Genomic DNA, 17554 nt, shown 5'->3' with positions numbered 1-17554 from the left:
ACCCTGACACATTGAAGACTTCCACAAAAATAGACAGGTAGATGGAATGAAAAAAGATGACTATAATATGAATGAACTGGCTCTGGAGCAGGGGAGGAGAAATTGACCTCATTAGAGCCCTTAATCTAAAACAAAAAGTACAGCCCTGGCCGGTTGGCTCAGCGGTAGAGCGTCGGCCTAGCGTGCGGAGGACCTGGGTTCGATTCCCGGCCAGGGCACACAGGAGAAGCGCCCATTTGCTTCTCCACCCCTCCGCCGCGCTTTCCTCTCTGTCTCTCTCTTTCCCTCCCGCAGCCAAGACTCCATTGGAGCAAAGATGGCCCGGGCGCTGGGGATGGCTCTGTGGCCTCTGCCCCAGGCGCTAGAGTGGCTCTGGTTGCAACATGGCGATGCCCAGGATGGGCAGAGCATCGCCCCCTGGTGGGCAGAGCATCGCCCCATGGTGGGCGTGCCGGGTGGATCCCAGTCGGGCGCATGCGGGAGTCTGTCTGACTGTCTCTCCCTGTTTCCAGCTTCAGAAAAAAAAAAAATAATAAATAAATAAAACAAAAAGTACATTAAAAACTAGAGATTAGGCCCTGGCCTGTTGGCTCTGCGGCCCAGCATGTGGAAGTCCTGGGCTCGATTCCCAGCCAGAGCACACAGGAGAAGGGCCCATCTGCAAGTTAAGATGAGTAATGAAGTTAGAATGGGGGGTAGGGGAATAAGGCAAGTGGTTGGTTTGGGCAGAATATATAGACTGTAATACCTGGTCTTTCTGTGACTACAATGCTTCGTTTAATCTTTTTTTGCCAAATTACTATGTTTTTTGTTTGTTTTCTGAAGTGAGAAGCAGGGAGGCAGAGAGACAGACTCCTGCATGTGCCTGATCGGGATCCACTCGGCAAGCCCACTAGGGGGCGATGCTCTGCCCATCTTGGGTGTTGCTCCATTGCAACCGGAGCCATTCTAGCACCTCAGGTGGAGGCCACAGAGCCATTTTCAGCGCCCGGGCCAACTTTGCTCCAATGGAGCCTTGGCTGCGGGGGGGGGGGGGGGGGGGGGAAGAGAGAGATAGAGAGAAAGGAGAAGGGGAAGGCTGGAGAAGCAGATGGGTGCTTTTCCCATGTGCCCTGGCTGGGAATCGAACCTGGGACTTCCACATGCTGGGTCAATGCTCTACCACTGAGCCAACCAGTCTGGATTCAATGTTTTTTTTTTTTTAATTTTTATTAATTTTAATGGGGTGACATCAATAAATCAGGGTATATACGTTCAAAGAAAACATCTCCAGGTTATCTTGTCATTCAATTATGTTGCATACCTATCGCCAAAGTCAGATTGTCCTCCGTCACCTTCTATCTGGTTTTCTTTGTGCCCCTCCCCCTCCCCCCTCCCTCCCTCTCCTACCCCCTCTGCCCTGTAACCACCACACTCTTATCAATGTCTCTTAGAATCATTTTTATGTCCCACCTATGTATGGAATCATGCAGTTCTTAGTTTTTTTCTGATTTACTTATTTCACTCCATATAATGTTATCAAGATCCATCCATTTTGTTATAAATGATCCGATGTCATCATTTCTTATGGCTGAGTAGTATTCTATAGTGTGTATGTACCACATCTTTTTTATCCAGTCATTTATTGAAGGGCTTTTTGGTTGTTTCCATGTCTTGGCCACTGTGAACAATGCTGCAATGAACACGGGGCTACATGTGTCTTTACGTATCAATGTCTCTGAGTTTTGGGGGTATATACCCAGTAGAGGGATTGCTGGGTCATATGGTAGTTCCATTTTCAGCTTTTTGGGGAATCACCATACTTTCTTCCATAATGGTTGTACTACTTTACATTCCCACCAACAGTGAATGAGGGTTCCTTTTTCTCCACAGCCTCTCCAACACTTATTACCTGTCTTGTTGATAATAGCTAATCTAACAGATGTGAGGTGGTATCTCATTGTAGTTTTGATTTGCATTTCTCTAATAGCTAGTGAAGATGAGCATCTTTTCATATATCTGTTGGCCATTTGTATTTCTTCCTGGGAGAAGTGTCTGTTCATGTCCTCTTCCCATTTTTAATTGGATTGTTTGTTTGTTGTTGAGTTTTATGAGTTCTTTATATATTTTGGATATTAGGCCTTTATCTGAGCTGTTGTTTGAAAATATCATTTCCCATTTATTTGGCTGTCTGTTTATTTTGTTGTCAGTTTCTCTTGCTGAGCAAAAACTTCTTAGTCTGATGTAGTCCCATTCCTTTATCTTTGCCTTCACTTCTCTTGCCTTTGGAGTCAAATTCATAAAATGCTCTTTAAAATCAAGGTCCATGAGTTTAGTACCTATGTTTTCTTCTATGTACTTTATTGTTTCCGGTCTTATATTTAGGTCTTTGATCCATTCTGAATTAATTTTAGTACAAGGGGACAAACTGTAGTCGAGTTTCATTCTTTTGCATGTGGCTTTCCAGTTTTCCCAGCACCATTTGTTGAAGAGGCTTTCTTTTCTCCATGTGTGTTATTGGCCCCTTTATCAAAGATTATTTGACCATATATATGTGGTTTTATTTCTGGGTTCTCTATTCTGTTCCATTGGTCTGAGTGTCTATTTTTCTGCCAATACCATGCTATTTTGTCATGGCCCTATAATATAGTTTGAAGTCAGGTATTGTAATGCCCCCAGCTTCATTCTTTTTCCTTAGGGTTGCTTTGGCTATTCGGGGTTTTTTATAGTTCCATATAAATCTGATGATTTTTTGTTCCATTTCTTTAAAAAATGTCACTGTAATTTTGATGGGAATTGCATTAAATTTGTATTTTGCTTTGGGTAATATGGTCATTTTGATTATATTTATTCTTCCTATCCAAGAACAAGGAATATTTTTCCATTTCATTGTATCTTTTTCGATTTCCCTTAACAATGCTTTGTAGTTTTCATTATATAGGTCCTTTACATTCTTTGTTATGTTTATTCCTAGGTATTTTTTGTTGTTGTTGTTGCAATCGTGAAGGGGATTATTTTTTTGAGTTCGTTCTCAAATGTTTCATTGTTGGCATATAGAAAGGCTATGGACTTTTGTATATTAATTTTATATCCTGTGGCCTTACTGTATGGGTTTATTGTTTCTAGTAGTCTTTTTGTGGAGTCTTTAGGGTTTTCAATGTATAGGATCATATCATCTGCAAAAAGTAAAACCTTTACTTCTTCTTTTCCGATATGGATGCCTTTTATTTCTTTATCTTGTCTGATTGCTCAGGCTAGAACTTCTAGCACCACGTTAAATAAGAGTGGAGAGAGTGGACAACACTGTCTTGTTCCTAATTTAAGGGGGGAAGTCCTCAGTTTATGCCATTTAATATGATGTTAGCTGATGGTTTATCATATATGGCCTTTATCATGTTGAAATGTTTTCCTTCTATACCCATTGTATTACGTTAACTGTTTTACATATGTTGAACCATTCTTGAGATTCTGGGATGAATCCCACTTGATCATGATGTATTATTTTTTTAATATGTTGTTGTATTCGATTTGCTAGTATTTTGTTTAGTATTTTAGCATCTGTATTCATTAGAGATATTGGTCTATAGTTTTCTTTTTTTGTGCTGTCCTTGCCTGGTTTTGGTATGAGGGTTATGTTGGCCTCATAAAATGTGTTTGGAAGTGTTGCTTCTTCTTCAATTTTTTGGAAGACTTTGAGTAGAATAGGAACCAAGTTTTCTTTGAATGTTTGATAGAATTCACTAGTATAACTGTCTGGGCCTGGACTTTTATTTTGGGGGAGGTTTTTAATAGTTTTTTCTTTTTCCTCCCTATTAATTGGTCTGTTTAGGCTTTCTGCTTCTTCATGACTCAGTCTAGGAAGGTTGTATTGTTCTAGGAATTTATTCATTTCTTTAGATTGTTGATTTTGGTAGCATATAGTTTTTCATAGTATTCTACAATAATTCTTTATATATCTATGGTGTCTGTGGTGATTTCTCCTCTTTCATTTTGCATTTTGTTTATATGAGGACTCAGTATGTTTGACTGGAGCACTGGAAAATGATTTAAGAAACCATTTTTCGGGCCCTGGCCGGTTGGCTCAGTGGTAGAGCGTCGGCCTGGCGTGCAGAAGTCCCGGGTTCAATTCCCGGCCAGGGCACACAGGAGAGGCACCCATCTGCCTCTCTACCCCTCCCCCCTCCTTCCTCTCTGTCTCTCTCTTCCCCTCCCGCAGCGAGGCTCCATTGGAGCAAAGATGGCCCAGGCGCTGGGGATGGCTCCTTGGCCTCTGCCCCAGGCGCTAGAGTGGCTCTGGTCGCAACAGAGCAACGCCCCGGAGGGGCAGAGCATCGCCCCCTGGTGGGCGTGCCAGGTGGATCCTGGTCAGGCGCATGCGGGAGTCTGTCTGACTGTCTCCCCGTTTCCAGCTTCAGAAAAATACAAAAAAAAAAAAAAGAAAGAAAAGAAACCATTTTTCTTTATTTATGGATAAATTTGGTTTTAGATTAACTTTCTGGATTTGTTTCCCTGAAAACCTGGTAAAGGTGTAATGTTATTACATTACGGGGCAACAGTTCTCAGGTTTAAAAAAAATGACCCCTGAAATAAATTGCATTAGATCTGGAAGAAATTATAAATGAACTATGCCTACTCTGTGGGCTTCTCTAACCTGCATTAAGGGTCTATATATGTGGGGTATGTAACAAAGGCTTTATTTTTATAGCACTTGCTATCATCCTTCCTATCATCTATTATATGTTGGAGTTCGGCTGCCTTCTGCTAGAGCAGTGGCCCCCAACCCCCGGGCCACGGACCAGTACTGGTCCTTGGGCCATTTGGTACCGGTCCACAGAGAAAGAATAAATAACTTACATTATTTCCATTTTATTTATATTTAAGTCTGAACGATGTTTTATTTTTAAAAAATGACCAGATTCCCTCTGTTACAATGTCTAAGACTCACTCTTGACACTTGTCTCGGTCATGTGATACATTTATCTGTCCCACCCTAAAGGCTGGTCCGTGAAAATATTTTCTGACATTAAACTGGTCCATGGCCCCAAAAAGGTTGGGGACCACTGTGCTAGAGGACAGTGATTTTTGTCTGTTTCAATTCTTGCTTAGAACACCGTTGGTATTTATTTGTTGAACAAATGAATGAATGACATGCAGCCAAAAGTCAGGAAGAGGGAATGAAGAAAATTTTTTGATTATTATTTTGGCAGTTAGGAGGTTACTGGTGATTTTTTTTTTTTTTTTAAGTGAGAGGAGGGCAGATAGTGAGACAGACTCTCACATACACCTGGACTGGGATCTACCTGGTTGGGCAGCAAACCCAGTCTGGGGCCTGATTCTCGAATCAACTGAGCTATTTTTAGGCCTGAGGCCAACGCTTGGACCAACCCAGCTATCCCTCAGTGCCAGGGGCTGATGCTGGAACCAGTCGAGCCACTGGCTGCAGGAGGGGAAGAGAGATAGAAGGGGGAGAGGGAGGAGAAGCAGATGGTCCTTTCTCTTGTGTGTCCTGATCAGGAATCAAACAGGGGACATCCATATGCTGGGCCGATGCTCTATCCACTGAGCAAACCAGTCAGGGCCTGTTACTGGTGATTTTAATGAGCATGGTTTTAGAAACCATGTCACAGTGGACAAAGGGCTCCCTGGGAGATTCTCGAGTTGTACTTGTCTTGTTTGAGAATCATATTTCTTTTCTCTAGTCACTTCTAGTTTAGTAATTTTACAGAAGGAAAATATAATCCCTAATCCAAATACTACTAGCACAGGGAACCCTTTTCAATCCCTTCCAGTAATCACAATAGACTCCGTGAGTCAGCCCACACTGCTTGGCATAGGAGTTCAGGGTGTTTGCTGAATAAGCAAATGATGTGCTCTTACGGCTTCCAAAGTGATTTCCTCCAAAAACTGGCATTCTTTAAGACAGGAAAGAGAAAAGCTACCAGAGTTGGGGTTTAAGTTGCTTCATCGAGCAAGCTCTGTTCAATTAGTTTTTTTCATACACACACACACACACACACACACACACACACACTGTATTAAAAGGTATAAAAGCAAGTTACAGAATAGTATAAAGTATGATAAAAATTAGATACATACATTAGAATGGAGGTAAAAATTTATTTTTTCCTTCACCAAATTAAATACTAGTTGTCTCTAATGGATAAAATTTAGGTAATTTTAATCAAGTGTCTCCTTTTTCACTCATTTGTACTTTTAACTTTTTCTATAGTTCTCACTTATGATTTTTAAAAAAACTTTTCAGTTATGCCTAGCTCATGACAGATTTGCAATAAATATCTGTTAAAGATTGACTATTAAAGGAAGCAATAAAAAAGCCTTATAATTACCAGAGATAACTCTTAATACCCTTGTATAGAATTTTCCAGTTTTTATTAAAAGTTCATATAAAATACATAGTTTTTGAAGATGGGATTTTTGTAAGCTCTTCCTCTCTTTTATCTTCTCTTTTCCCATATTTCTTTCTGGTTCTCCCATTAAAATTATAGATAAAATGAACTATCAGCAGGCTCAGAAATACATGTCAGTAGCAAATTAACCCTTCTGCTAGGGTTCAAATATCAAAAATCCTGTGAATTTACTCAACAGAGATTTCCAGGTACTTCCACGAAGGGTATGGCATTCTGGAAAGTGGTCATTGTCCCTCTGTGTTGGAATGCAGTTTAAAACCTGCATTTTTCGGGCCTGACCTGTGGTGGCGCAGTGGACAAAGTGTCAACCTGGAAACACTGAGGTTGCCGGTTCAAAACCCTGGCTTGCCTGGTCAAGGCACATATGGGAGTTGATGCTTCCTGCTCCTCCCCCTTCTCTCTCTCTTTCTCTCTCCCCCTCTAAAATGAATAAATAAATAAATAAATAAAAATAAAAAAAAAACCCTGCATTTTTCTCTTGCAGGCATTTTCAGCTTATTACTATGTGATGAAGTTTTTAAACCTTACATCAGAGGAACCCCTCTCTCAGGAAAAGATAATTGACACGATGAAGAAGTTCTGCGCTCGGCCTTGGGAAGAAGTAAGTGGTTAGAGACAGCAACTGCGGCTGTTGTTCTGTGTTCTTGGCAACATGGAGGATGTGAGTTTGCCTTTCAAGTCATGCTAATTTGACCAAGATACAGCAAACATGTTAGGGAAGTCCAAATGGGGGCACTCAGAAATCGGCATTTCTTTATAACTTGGCATTCAATGGCTTAAACAAAAAAGGTCTTATTTTTCTCACTTAATGTGAAGTCTGGCAGCTGCTGGCATGGGGCTAGCAACTTGACTCTATCCCAGCCATTACTTCTTCAGTTCTGTCGTTATGCCAATTTTCTCATGGACACAAGATCTAGCCTCAGGGGTCACAGCCATATGCAAGGTCAGAAGGGTAGAGCCAGATATCTCCATTCCTTTTTACAGGAAAATCAAAACTATCCCTGAAGCTCCTTAGCATTGGCCAGGGCTGACTGGGAAAGCAGGGTGCAAGGTGTTATGACTGGTTTAGAGCCTTAGATTCTTCATGAGCTGCTTTCAGGAGCTGGGCATGTTGTTACCCACTCCCCTCCCCAAACACCCAAATCAGTTTTATTAGCAAGAAAGACGGGAAAGCCTGACCAGTGGTGGTGCAGTGGATTGAACTTCGACCTGGGACTCTGAGGCCCCAGGTTTGAAACCCTGAGGTCACTGGCTTGGGCACGGGCTCATCTGACTTGAGCGCAGGCTCATGCAGGATCGCTGGCTTGAGCATGGGATCATTCACATGATCCCGCAGTTGCTGGTTTGAGCCCAAAGGTTGCCGACATGAAGTCTAAGGTTGCTAATTTGAGCCCAAGGTAACTGATTTGAACTAGGGGTCACTGGCTCAACTGGAAACTCCTGGGTTAAGGCATGTATGTGAAGCAATCAATGAACAACTAAAACTGATGCAACTATGAATTGATGCTTCTCATCTCTCTCCCTTCCTCTCCTTTCTCTCTTTCAAAAAAAAAAAAAAAAAAAAAGAGCAATTCATAGCATCTGCTATAGACACTATTGTGGTAAGACCCTTTCTCCACTCCTACTTATTCATAAATTTGAAGCACTTTTTTTTGTCTGAGGCACTGAGTCATTCAAGATTCAGCACTATTTGATGTTTCCAGGAAGACAGCTATGGGGGTCTACTCTGATTAAATTGACTCAGTTGCAAGAGTAAACAGTGCGTTCATTCTGAAAAAATGCTGTTAATTAAAAATGGATGCAATTCTCATCAGCACTGACAAAGGGGGAAGAAAGGTTATGCAAGAGCCTGGAGATCTGGAATTCTCCCTATTCTGAGTTAAAATAGGAAGAAGGGGTATTCCGAGCTTTTCGAAAGAGCTGCTCAAATATGCCGCAGCACTGTACAGTTTACAAAATACTTAGGGGAGCATTTTGCAGTTGGTGGTGAACTGTGGAGGAAATGAACACCTTGGAGATTAGGAAAACTGACATCAGGCCAATGTATGGATGGCTGCCACAAAAGTAGATTTACTGACATCAGGCCAATGTATGGATGGCTGCCACAAAAGTAGATTTAGGCTGCTCTTTGAAAAACACTACTTTTTATTCAGAGTGAAAGCTCGGCCAAGTTTCTCTCCTTACCTCATCTATTTTTTATTTCACCAGACTACATTAGATTGAGAATCTTACAGTATGCAGACCTCTAGTTCTGCTCAGATAAGTCACATGAGGATTGCTCAGAGGCTGAGGCCCGGGAAGTAAGCTCAGAAAGGCCTGCGTTTGGGAGAAATCCTGAAACACTTGGCTGGGGGGGGATGCAGGAATACAGGGTGGATAAGGGGTGGAGTTGCAAGTGAGATTCAGATCCTCACAGAGCCTAGAAGGTTGAGATGGGTGTTATGACCCAGTGTTCATTTTTTTCTAACTGTTGTCTATCTGTATGGAAAGCATAGTGCTTTTGTCAAATATTGGGTTATAGGATAACTCTTTTCTCCTTTTCCTGCTAACCTCAGCCTGAGGAAGGACCGCTACCCCAGCATGACTTTAGTCTGGGGATGTCCCTTCTAGAGACCTCTTGCAGACAGAGAACTAACAATTGTTAAGCATATACTGTGTGCTGAAAAGTGGGCTAGCTGCATTTTACATATTATAATAGTGCTGCCTGTCCCTGCTTTGGCAGGGGAAATAAAATGCAACGGAGGGCAATCCATTGCCTCATTTGGACAACATAGTATTGAGTCTAAAAAAACTAACACGATCAATTCTGGGGTGTAAAAGGTAAAGGGGTTAATAATAATTAAAAAAAACCCTCATAGACACAGATGGTCTGATGATTAACACAGGGAAAGGGGATAGAGGGAGGTAGGAGAGGGTCAAGTGGGGATAAATGATGATGGAAGGAGACTTGACTTTGGGTAGTCACCACCCAAAGTCATATAGATGTATTAGAGAATTATACACCTGAAACCTATATAGTTTTATTAACCAATGTCACCCCAATAAGTTCAATAAAAAATCTCATGCAAAAAAATACAAATTGTCTTCATATAAAGTGCAGCACAGGTAATATAGTCAATATTATAATAAATATGTATGGTTTCAGGTGGGTACTAGACTTTTTGGGGTGATCACTTTTCAAGTTATATAAATGTTTAATCACTGTTACACACCTGAAACTAATATAATATTTTATGTCAACTGTAATTGAAAAAAAAGATCAATTCTGGATTGATGAACCAGGTAGATGCCTTTGGCTTCTGTATTGTTGGCTGGTATCCTAATTAATTCTCAGTAGGTTAGACTGCATAGCCAATGCGGTTTTTCAGGAGGAGAGGGATAGGAATGTTAAATTCAGGGAAATTAGGCCAAAATGGTATTCTCTCAAGGGATAGGAAAGCCTTCAAGAACCTACAAGGTTGCAGCAGTGGATTCTTACAATTCTTTATCCCATAATGGTCTTTTGTTTGACTGGCCTGCCAAGACTACATCAAAAGGGAGAAGAGGCCTTTCAGCAAAGGAAATTAGAGTGCAGAAAGAAAGGGGTAGGAACCTGGACAGGCGAAGTCAATTGATGTCACACCAAGGTCTCAGGAGAATGTAGAAGAGTTGATCCAAGAGTAATTCCAAGGGCTGTAATAAGAAGAAAGGTTCCAGGCTGGGTCACTCCAATAATTCACTCAAAGCAGGACAAGGTAAGCTAGGTATGGAATTAGTTTTCCAGAGATTGAGGGCTAGGAGAAGCCACGTGAGAAACAGATTCCACCTTGCACTTAGGGTTTATGTTCATTGTGGGGGGAGAGAAGTCTGGACAATAGGGAGGTAGGCAGGCAGCCAGGAGGCCCTATATATAAAACATCTGGCATAATTCCTAGTACATGCTTAGCAAATGTTGGTTCTCTCTCTTCCTAGGGTGTACAAGAGGGAATGCCTATCGCAAGGGCTGAGTAATAGGGCAGTAGAAAGTACTCTGAGCTGAACTAGAGATGTCCTGGCCTGCTGACTTTGATTGAGGGGAGAAGAGGAGCAAGGGGGCATCTGGGCATATATTCACAACAGCTAGGCAAGGTAAAGGCAATGGCTGGCAGGTAGCCACTGATGTCTTCATTCAGGAGTAGGGTGAATACATGAAGGACTCAAGAAGATCTCTTTGCATGACTCAGATGCAAAAAAAGAGGTTAGGTAAGGATAGGACAGAACGTAAAATGTTGGCACTTTTAACAATGCTGAGCAAAATGCTTCCTAAACTGTGTTCCAGAGCTCTGTTTCTTAAATTTCATCTGATCTCATGCTGCGTTGGCCATTCTGAGTGAGGACTAACACGCTCCTACGGGATAGTGATGCTTGTTAGTCCAGGGATTAAACTGAGTGGCTCTTTATGACAGTTTCCTTAAGATGTTTACAGAGGCTCTGAATGAATGACTGATCAAGAGCATATAGAAAACTCTGATTAAACAAAGATTAATGGATTTCTTTCATGCAAGATTTGTCATACCTTTAACATGCTAATCTGTGAAACTTAAGTTTCACAAGGAATGAAAAGTGTTTCTGAGCTATTGGACAACAGAAGAGACTTTTTCCTGAAACACTTACTACTATCTCAGAATCTTAGAAGAAAACTTCTCCCAAAAGATTCTAATCTATAAACTATAAACCCCTGCACTCACAGAAGGTGCACCATTCTAAAAGCCCTCTGGAGAAGACAACTTTCAGGTCTATGTGAGCTGGGGCTTCCTCCTCTCTTAACTGAAAAAAAGACCTTGGAGAGGTAGGTGCCTGTTGTTCAAGTATATTTCCTTCACTTTATTTCCAGCTGAAGATACATTTTGGTGACGTGAAGGAGAAGTACCTGAGTGAATACTGCTTTTCGGGGACCTACATTATCACTCTCCTTCAGAACGGCTATCACTTCACATCTGATTCCTGGGAGAATATTCATTTCATGGGCCAGGTAATTTGGGCACTCGTTGGGTTGGGGAGAAATTGGGTTCTTGTGACTGAAGCAGCTTTGGGTTTGAAAGAGGAACGATCAACCTGATTTGTTTGGGTCTCATGCCCTATTCTACCACTTCACTTCTAACCAAGCTGGCATTTTGTGCTAACCCCTCCTGGGTTTGTCAGCCAGCCAGTTGTGGATATCCTATCTAAGGAGAGCTACCTGCATTCTCAACCTCTCCTTTCTGCTTACATAAATGACAAATTCACTCTAAAACAAAAAAGTGAGATATTAAAGTAATGTTAACAGTATTTTAGTAGCCAGAGTGATTGTGTTGACCTCAACATCCTTCCTAAAGGCCCCTTCCATGAATCTGGAAGGGGGTGATCATGGTTTCTCATAAAGAGTAAAGGCTTTGTTGGCTGTAGCTTCAAGGCCGACCAGTCTGAAAACTCGGTGTGAATAAAAGGATGAGTGACTGTGAATGAGGGTCTTTGCTTAGAAACCTGGCTAAGCGTGAGCCTTAAAGCAGCAGCCTGGCCTGTGGTGTTGCAGTGATAAAGCATCAACCTGGAATGCTGAGGTCACTGGTTTGAAACCCTGGGCTTGCCCGGTCAAGGCACATATGAGAAGCAACTACTATGAGTTGATGTTTCTTGCTTTTCCTCTCTCCTTCTGTCTCTCCCTCTCTTTCCTCTTTCTACAAATCAATAAATTAAAAAAAAAAAAAAAAAAAAGCAGCAGCCTCATTGTTGTGCTTTACCATAGCGCCACCTGCAGGTCTCCAGGCATAGAGAAACATTTATATCCACTGTGACTCGGGCAACTCCTGCTTGAAAAATATCAAAGCAGTTATTTCTCTACATTTTATGCCCATACTCAATAATGACAAAAACAACTTACCCCCTTTATTAAATACGGTGATTTCAAGCAAAACAAAACATCAAGGCAGAGGACTGTAGCAACCTTGAGGATACAGTTTCATTATACACTCTTGCCAGGACCTTGCTAAGTCAAATACAAATCTTTCCTTGTTTTAATATCCCAGTCTTCCTTCCATTCCATCAGTTTGCCTATTTGAAGGACATGTCTATGTCAGATTTAAAGTGATCTACATTCTCTGAACTACAATGAATGATTCAGAATTTCTGAACCCTACCTAGGTAATAACTCTGGAGCCTTCTTTGGCACACACAGTCAGATAAGGTTCCTGTCCCTCATAAAGGGAAATGTACTTAAAAAAAATTTTATTTAGGCCCTGGCCAGTTGGCTCAGCGGTAGAGTGTCGGCCTGGCGTGCGGGGGACCTGGGTTCGATTCCCGGCCAGGGCACATTTGCTTCTCCACCCCCCCTCCTTCCTCTCTGTCTCTCCCCCTCCCGCAGCCAAGGCTCCATTGGAGCAAAGATGGCCCGGGCGCTGGGGATGGCTCCTTGGCCTCTGCCCCAGGCACTAGAGTGGCTCTGGTCGCAGCAGAGCGACGCCCCCTGGTGGGCAGAGCATCCGCCCCTGGTGGGCGTGCCGGGTGGATCCCGGTCGGGCGCATGCGGGAGTCTGTCTGTCTCTCCCCGTTTCCAGCTTCAGAAAAATACAAAAAAAAATTATTTAGACAATTTTAATGGGATGACATTGGTCAGAGTACATATATTCAGAGAAAACATCTCCAGATCATTTTGACATTTGATTATGTTGTATACCCATCACCCAAAGTCAAATTGTCCTGTCACCCTTCATTTGGCTCTCCTTATGCCCCTCCACTCCCCCACTCCTCCCTCTCCTCCTTTCCCCTCCCCCTGGTAACCACTGCGCTCTTATCTATGTTCATGAGTCTCAATTTTATGTCCCACCTATGTGTGGAATCATACAGTTCTTAGTTTTTTCTGATTTACTTATTTCACTAAGTATAATGTTATCAAGGTCCATCCATGTTGTCGTAAATGATCTTATGTCATCAGGAAATGTACTTTTTGTAAATGATTAATTCCAGTATTAATTGGTAAAGTGTTAGAAGAGAGAAGTATTTCCACATGGAACTGGCTGGAATGTAAATTGGCCCAACATCTGGGGAGACTATAGTGGCATGGCAATATGTGTCAAGAGCTCTAAAATATGCACCTTATTTTATCTAATTACATTTCTAAGAATAAAGTGAGTAAAAATGAACATATAAGTCAGTTCATGCCACTGATGTTCTAGAAATCCCTTAAGAGACATGGAATAGTCTGACCAGGTGGCACAGTGGACAGAGCATCAAACTGGGATGCAGAGGACACAGGTTTGAAACCCTAAGGTCACCAGCTTGAGCACAGGTTCACTGGCTTGAGTAGGAGTCACACTGCTGTCAAGACACATATGAGAAAGCAATCATTGAATAACTAAGGTGCCGCAACAAAGAATTGATGCTTCTCATCTCTCTCCCGTCCTGTCTGTTCCTATCTGACCCTGTCACCAAAAAAAAAAAAAAACACACAAAAAAAACCTTCTCATGCATATGCAGTCTTCCAAGACTGACTTGGTGGGATTATTTGCCATATTTCCCTAATTGAATCATAATGTCCTGGTTTTATATGGATGAGATTCCTGGGCCTGACATAAATGTAAAAGGCCAGGGACAATCATTATTCTCTTACCCTTTGCTTGCTTTCTGTCAACTACTTGCCTTCTACACCCCTGACCTCCAACATTCACACAAATAACAGAAGAGGAATGCAAATCTCAAAAGGCCTATTTATGTTCTTCTATTTCTGTTCTTCAGGAGAATTGGCACTCTTGTCACCAAGATGCACATTGAATTTTGGGAATATGGTAGCAAGGCCCTAAACTCTCCTAAATCACTTGCTCCTTCTTCATTTTCCCTACAACCCAATTCCCAGTTTAGAACATAGAAGTAAACCCTGTACAGAACTAAATGTGATGCTCTCCACCTTCTGGTTGCTCAGTGTTATGAATGGGGTTATGTGAAAGCTCACTTACTTCTCAGACCAGAAACAACAGCTTTCCCTTTGTTTGCAGATCCGGAGCACTGATGTGGGATGGACTCTGGGCTACATGCTGAACCTGACCAACATGATCCCAGCTGAGCAGCCATTGTCCAAACCTCTCACCCATTCCACCTACACCTTCCTCATGGTCCTCTTCTCCCTGATCCTGGTCGCAGTGGTTGTCATAGGCTTGCTCATCTTTCACAAGCCTTCATATTTCTGTAAAGACATGGTATAGCAGGAGCAGCTGAAATCTGCTGGCTAGAGTGAGAAAAAGACTTGTCCAGGGAACACTTTCCTCCACAGTGATGTACAAGGTCATCCTTCCTTGCTCACCAAGGCCAGTCTTAACCAGTGTGAAGTTTCCTTGGCTTTGCTGAAGCCTTTCCTTGGGAGGTATTCACCACCTTCTTTTGCTTCAAGGACTTCCTGGCAGACGTGAGTCTTTCCCAACTCAACCTTTCCCCCATTTTTGTACTCTGCTCATGTAGGTCTTAAAAGCCTGCCACCTTTCATGGTCTTTGCTTTATAAACAAACAATATTGGCTTTGTCCAGACGAACAGAATCCTGACTCCTATGCTGAGAAGTTGTACTGACTAAAAGAAGAATCTCAGCTATATGCTTACCTTTTCTCTCTCATTTCCCATTTATTAAGAAAGCCATACAATGCCTTTGGAGAGGGCAGACAATACCCCATTCCCAGCCTGCCCTTTGCATGGGATAATTTTCTAGACTAGGCAAATGTGTCCTAGGACCAAAGAGTCTTGCAAGGGAATTTATGTGCCTGTGCAGTTAATACAATATTTAATAGAACCCAAAACAGAGATGTGGATGAATCATATTCTGGGTGATGCCAAAATGCTACACCAAGACCAGAGATTTAAAAACCGCTGATGTACATATAAACATTCAGATATCAGGGCATATATTACGATAGGTATATACATGTCAGGAAGAAAAACATAGTTATAATGAAGGGCTGGGAAATGCATATTCCACTGCATTTACTGGGGCTTTGTTTTTATTGTAACAAAATACATATAAAACTCACCATTTTAACATTCAGTGGCACTGCATTGACCATGTTGTACAACCATCACCACTATCTAATTCCAGAACATTTTAATCACCGAGAAATATGCTGGAGAGAATACCATTCCTGGGTAGGCACCAACCACCAACCTTTCAGTTAATAGGCAAATATACTAACTATCTGCACCGCAAAGATGCTACTGAATTTTAAAACCATGCCGTATCTTATTGTCCTGGGTTTATTTCACTGAGAAAGCTGCATTAGTGTAGTGTGGCACACCTTTCTGCTGTCATGGTATCTACACATCAAACTGTGCCATGAACCAGTTCTGAAAAGTGTTGATGCCACTCCTATCACAAAAGAATGGGTTCTGTTTACTTATTCCATGGAATATTCTGTAGAAGCAGCAGCTATGGACCTTGCCATGGAAATATGAAGAGAGCCTGTACCTCCTTTCTTTAAGGTTTGCTGTAAGAGTTAACTTTTGAACAGGACGGAGTGGTGATGTGTCCCTCTGACCTTGCCCCAGGTTCTCCACCTCTGGATCTGGCGAGTGACTGTGGAGCTGATGCAGGGAAGGGTGGGTGGGAGGGAGGAGGAAAAGCCCTCCCACAAACTAGAAGCCAAATATCCCTACATCTGTTGAGTAGTCAAGTCACTGTTGACAACATCCAGGTGAATGGAAGTGTGATAAAGCTGTGGGCAGAAACAGCTTCTTTCCTGATACCCACAACTGAACTTGTTGGTCAGGAATGTTAAGCCAAATTAGGACATGTTTAACCTTTTTCTAGTAGTAGTGAGCTATATTGTTATAGCCAGTATTTATTGAGCACTTGTATGCCCAAGTGTATTATATTCATTTTCTCCCTTAATCCTCACAGTAATCTGAAGGTAGGTACTACCATTCTACTTCACAGAAACAGAAAGGGAGGCTCAGAGAGGTTGTCATTTGCTCAAATGGTTGAGCTAAAGCCTGGCATGCACTTGACCATTATTTTCTCTCCCAAATATACTCCTAGATGGTCTCCTTAGAACTTCAAAGCGTGCACTTAACTCTGCATGAAAACAGGGCTTATGGGCATGGTGGAAACGGAAGTAGACACATGACCCGTTTCCTGATGGACTTGGAATATAATATTGCTTTAACTCCAGAAAAGCTGTCATGGCAACACTGATACTCTGTTCATGTACTCTGCATGACATATGATGCTTATCAACGATTCCCATACTCCTGGCTTCTTAACTATACTGCTTGCTTACTGCACAGCAGTTCAGAATCAAATAAATAGAAGTTAAGATAATGATGAAAATAAAAGGTTATATAAATAGAGCCAATAGCAGCTCCTTTTCCCTTATGTTTGCATATTTAAAAGTCAGGCATATTAACTATTCTGGTCCTAAAAAACACCCTATGAGGGTGTTAAGTATTATTTCTGTTTTATAAATAAGGATCATACAAACTAGTACACGGCAGAGCTGACATTCAAACTTATGTCTCTGCCCCACATTAATTGCTTTGTTTTTTCTAAACTGCTCCTCAGCAAATTGGAATTAGAATTCACAAGTGTCCTTCTGTAAACACTGAAATCTTTTCTTACTCCATTATTGTCTTATTGCCTGGATCAAAAAAAAAAAAATCTTAAAGGTATTTGGGAGCCAAACTCCACTTAATATAAATCTCAAAGCATGGAGATGATCAGCAGGCACAACCTACTCTGTTGTAGGGAAAGAGGGTCTGAGACAGATAATAGGAATCTGCTTTTGGCCATTCTGGTCAGGACCACCAAATAAAATAGGTTACTAACAAATAATTTTAATATTGGGTTTCCCATTGGATAAATGATTACTATTCCTTGGACTTTCACCCAGACTTGGTTCTGGTGATCCCATTCCTTTAGAAGGTGGGAAACTTTTTATTTCTGTGAACCTACAAGGGCAATCAGAAGTGGTTACTTCTACAGGCAAAAGAATTGAAGTTAACTGGGGTGGGCATGTGCACGTGTGTGCATGTGTGTGTGAGAAAGAGAAATAGAAAATTTTCACTTTAATAAATATAAAATATAATATAAATGAAAGTTTTTAAAAAGTATACTTCATTTTTATGTTGTATCAGTCGAGACCTGTATAAGAAAAATATGGTATAAACTGGGTAACTATGG

At 41.6% G+C, this 17554-nt stretch overlaps 1 protein-coding gene across 1 annotated transcript in view; it reads left to right on the top strand.

The window, feature by feature from the left end:
• The window catches only part of ENTPD1 (ectonucleoside triphosphate diphosphohydrolase 1), a 114863-nt gene extending 97854 nt beyond the window's left edge, over positions 1 to 17009 (top strand). The window contains exons 8-10 of the mRNA XM_066354837.1: positions 6892 to 7008; positions 11260 to 11397; positions 14393 to 17009. Of these exons, the coding sequence (XP_066210934.1) occupies positions 6892 to 7008; positions 11260 to 11397; positions 14393 to 14599 (462 nt within the window). The 3' untranslated portion in view covers positions 14600 to 17009. The remainder of the gene's footprint in view (positions 1 to 6891; positions 7009 to 11259; positions 11398 to 14392) is intronic.
• Positions 17010 to 17554: the final 545 nt, after the last annotated feature.

This window comes from Saccopteryx leptura, chromosome 13, assembly GCF_036850995.1.
Source record: "Saccopteryx leptura isolate mSacLep1 chromosome 13, mSacLep1_pri_phased_curated, whole genome shotgun sequence".
Taxonomy (NCBI): Eukaryota; Metazoa; Chordata; class Mammalia; order Chiroptera; family Emballonuridae; genus Saccopteryx; species Saccopteryx leptura.
Note: the sequence above shows the minus strand (reverse complement) of the source record. Positions and strands in the feature narration are given on the sequence as shown.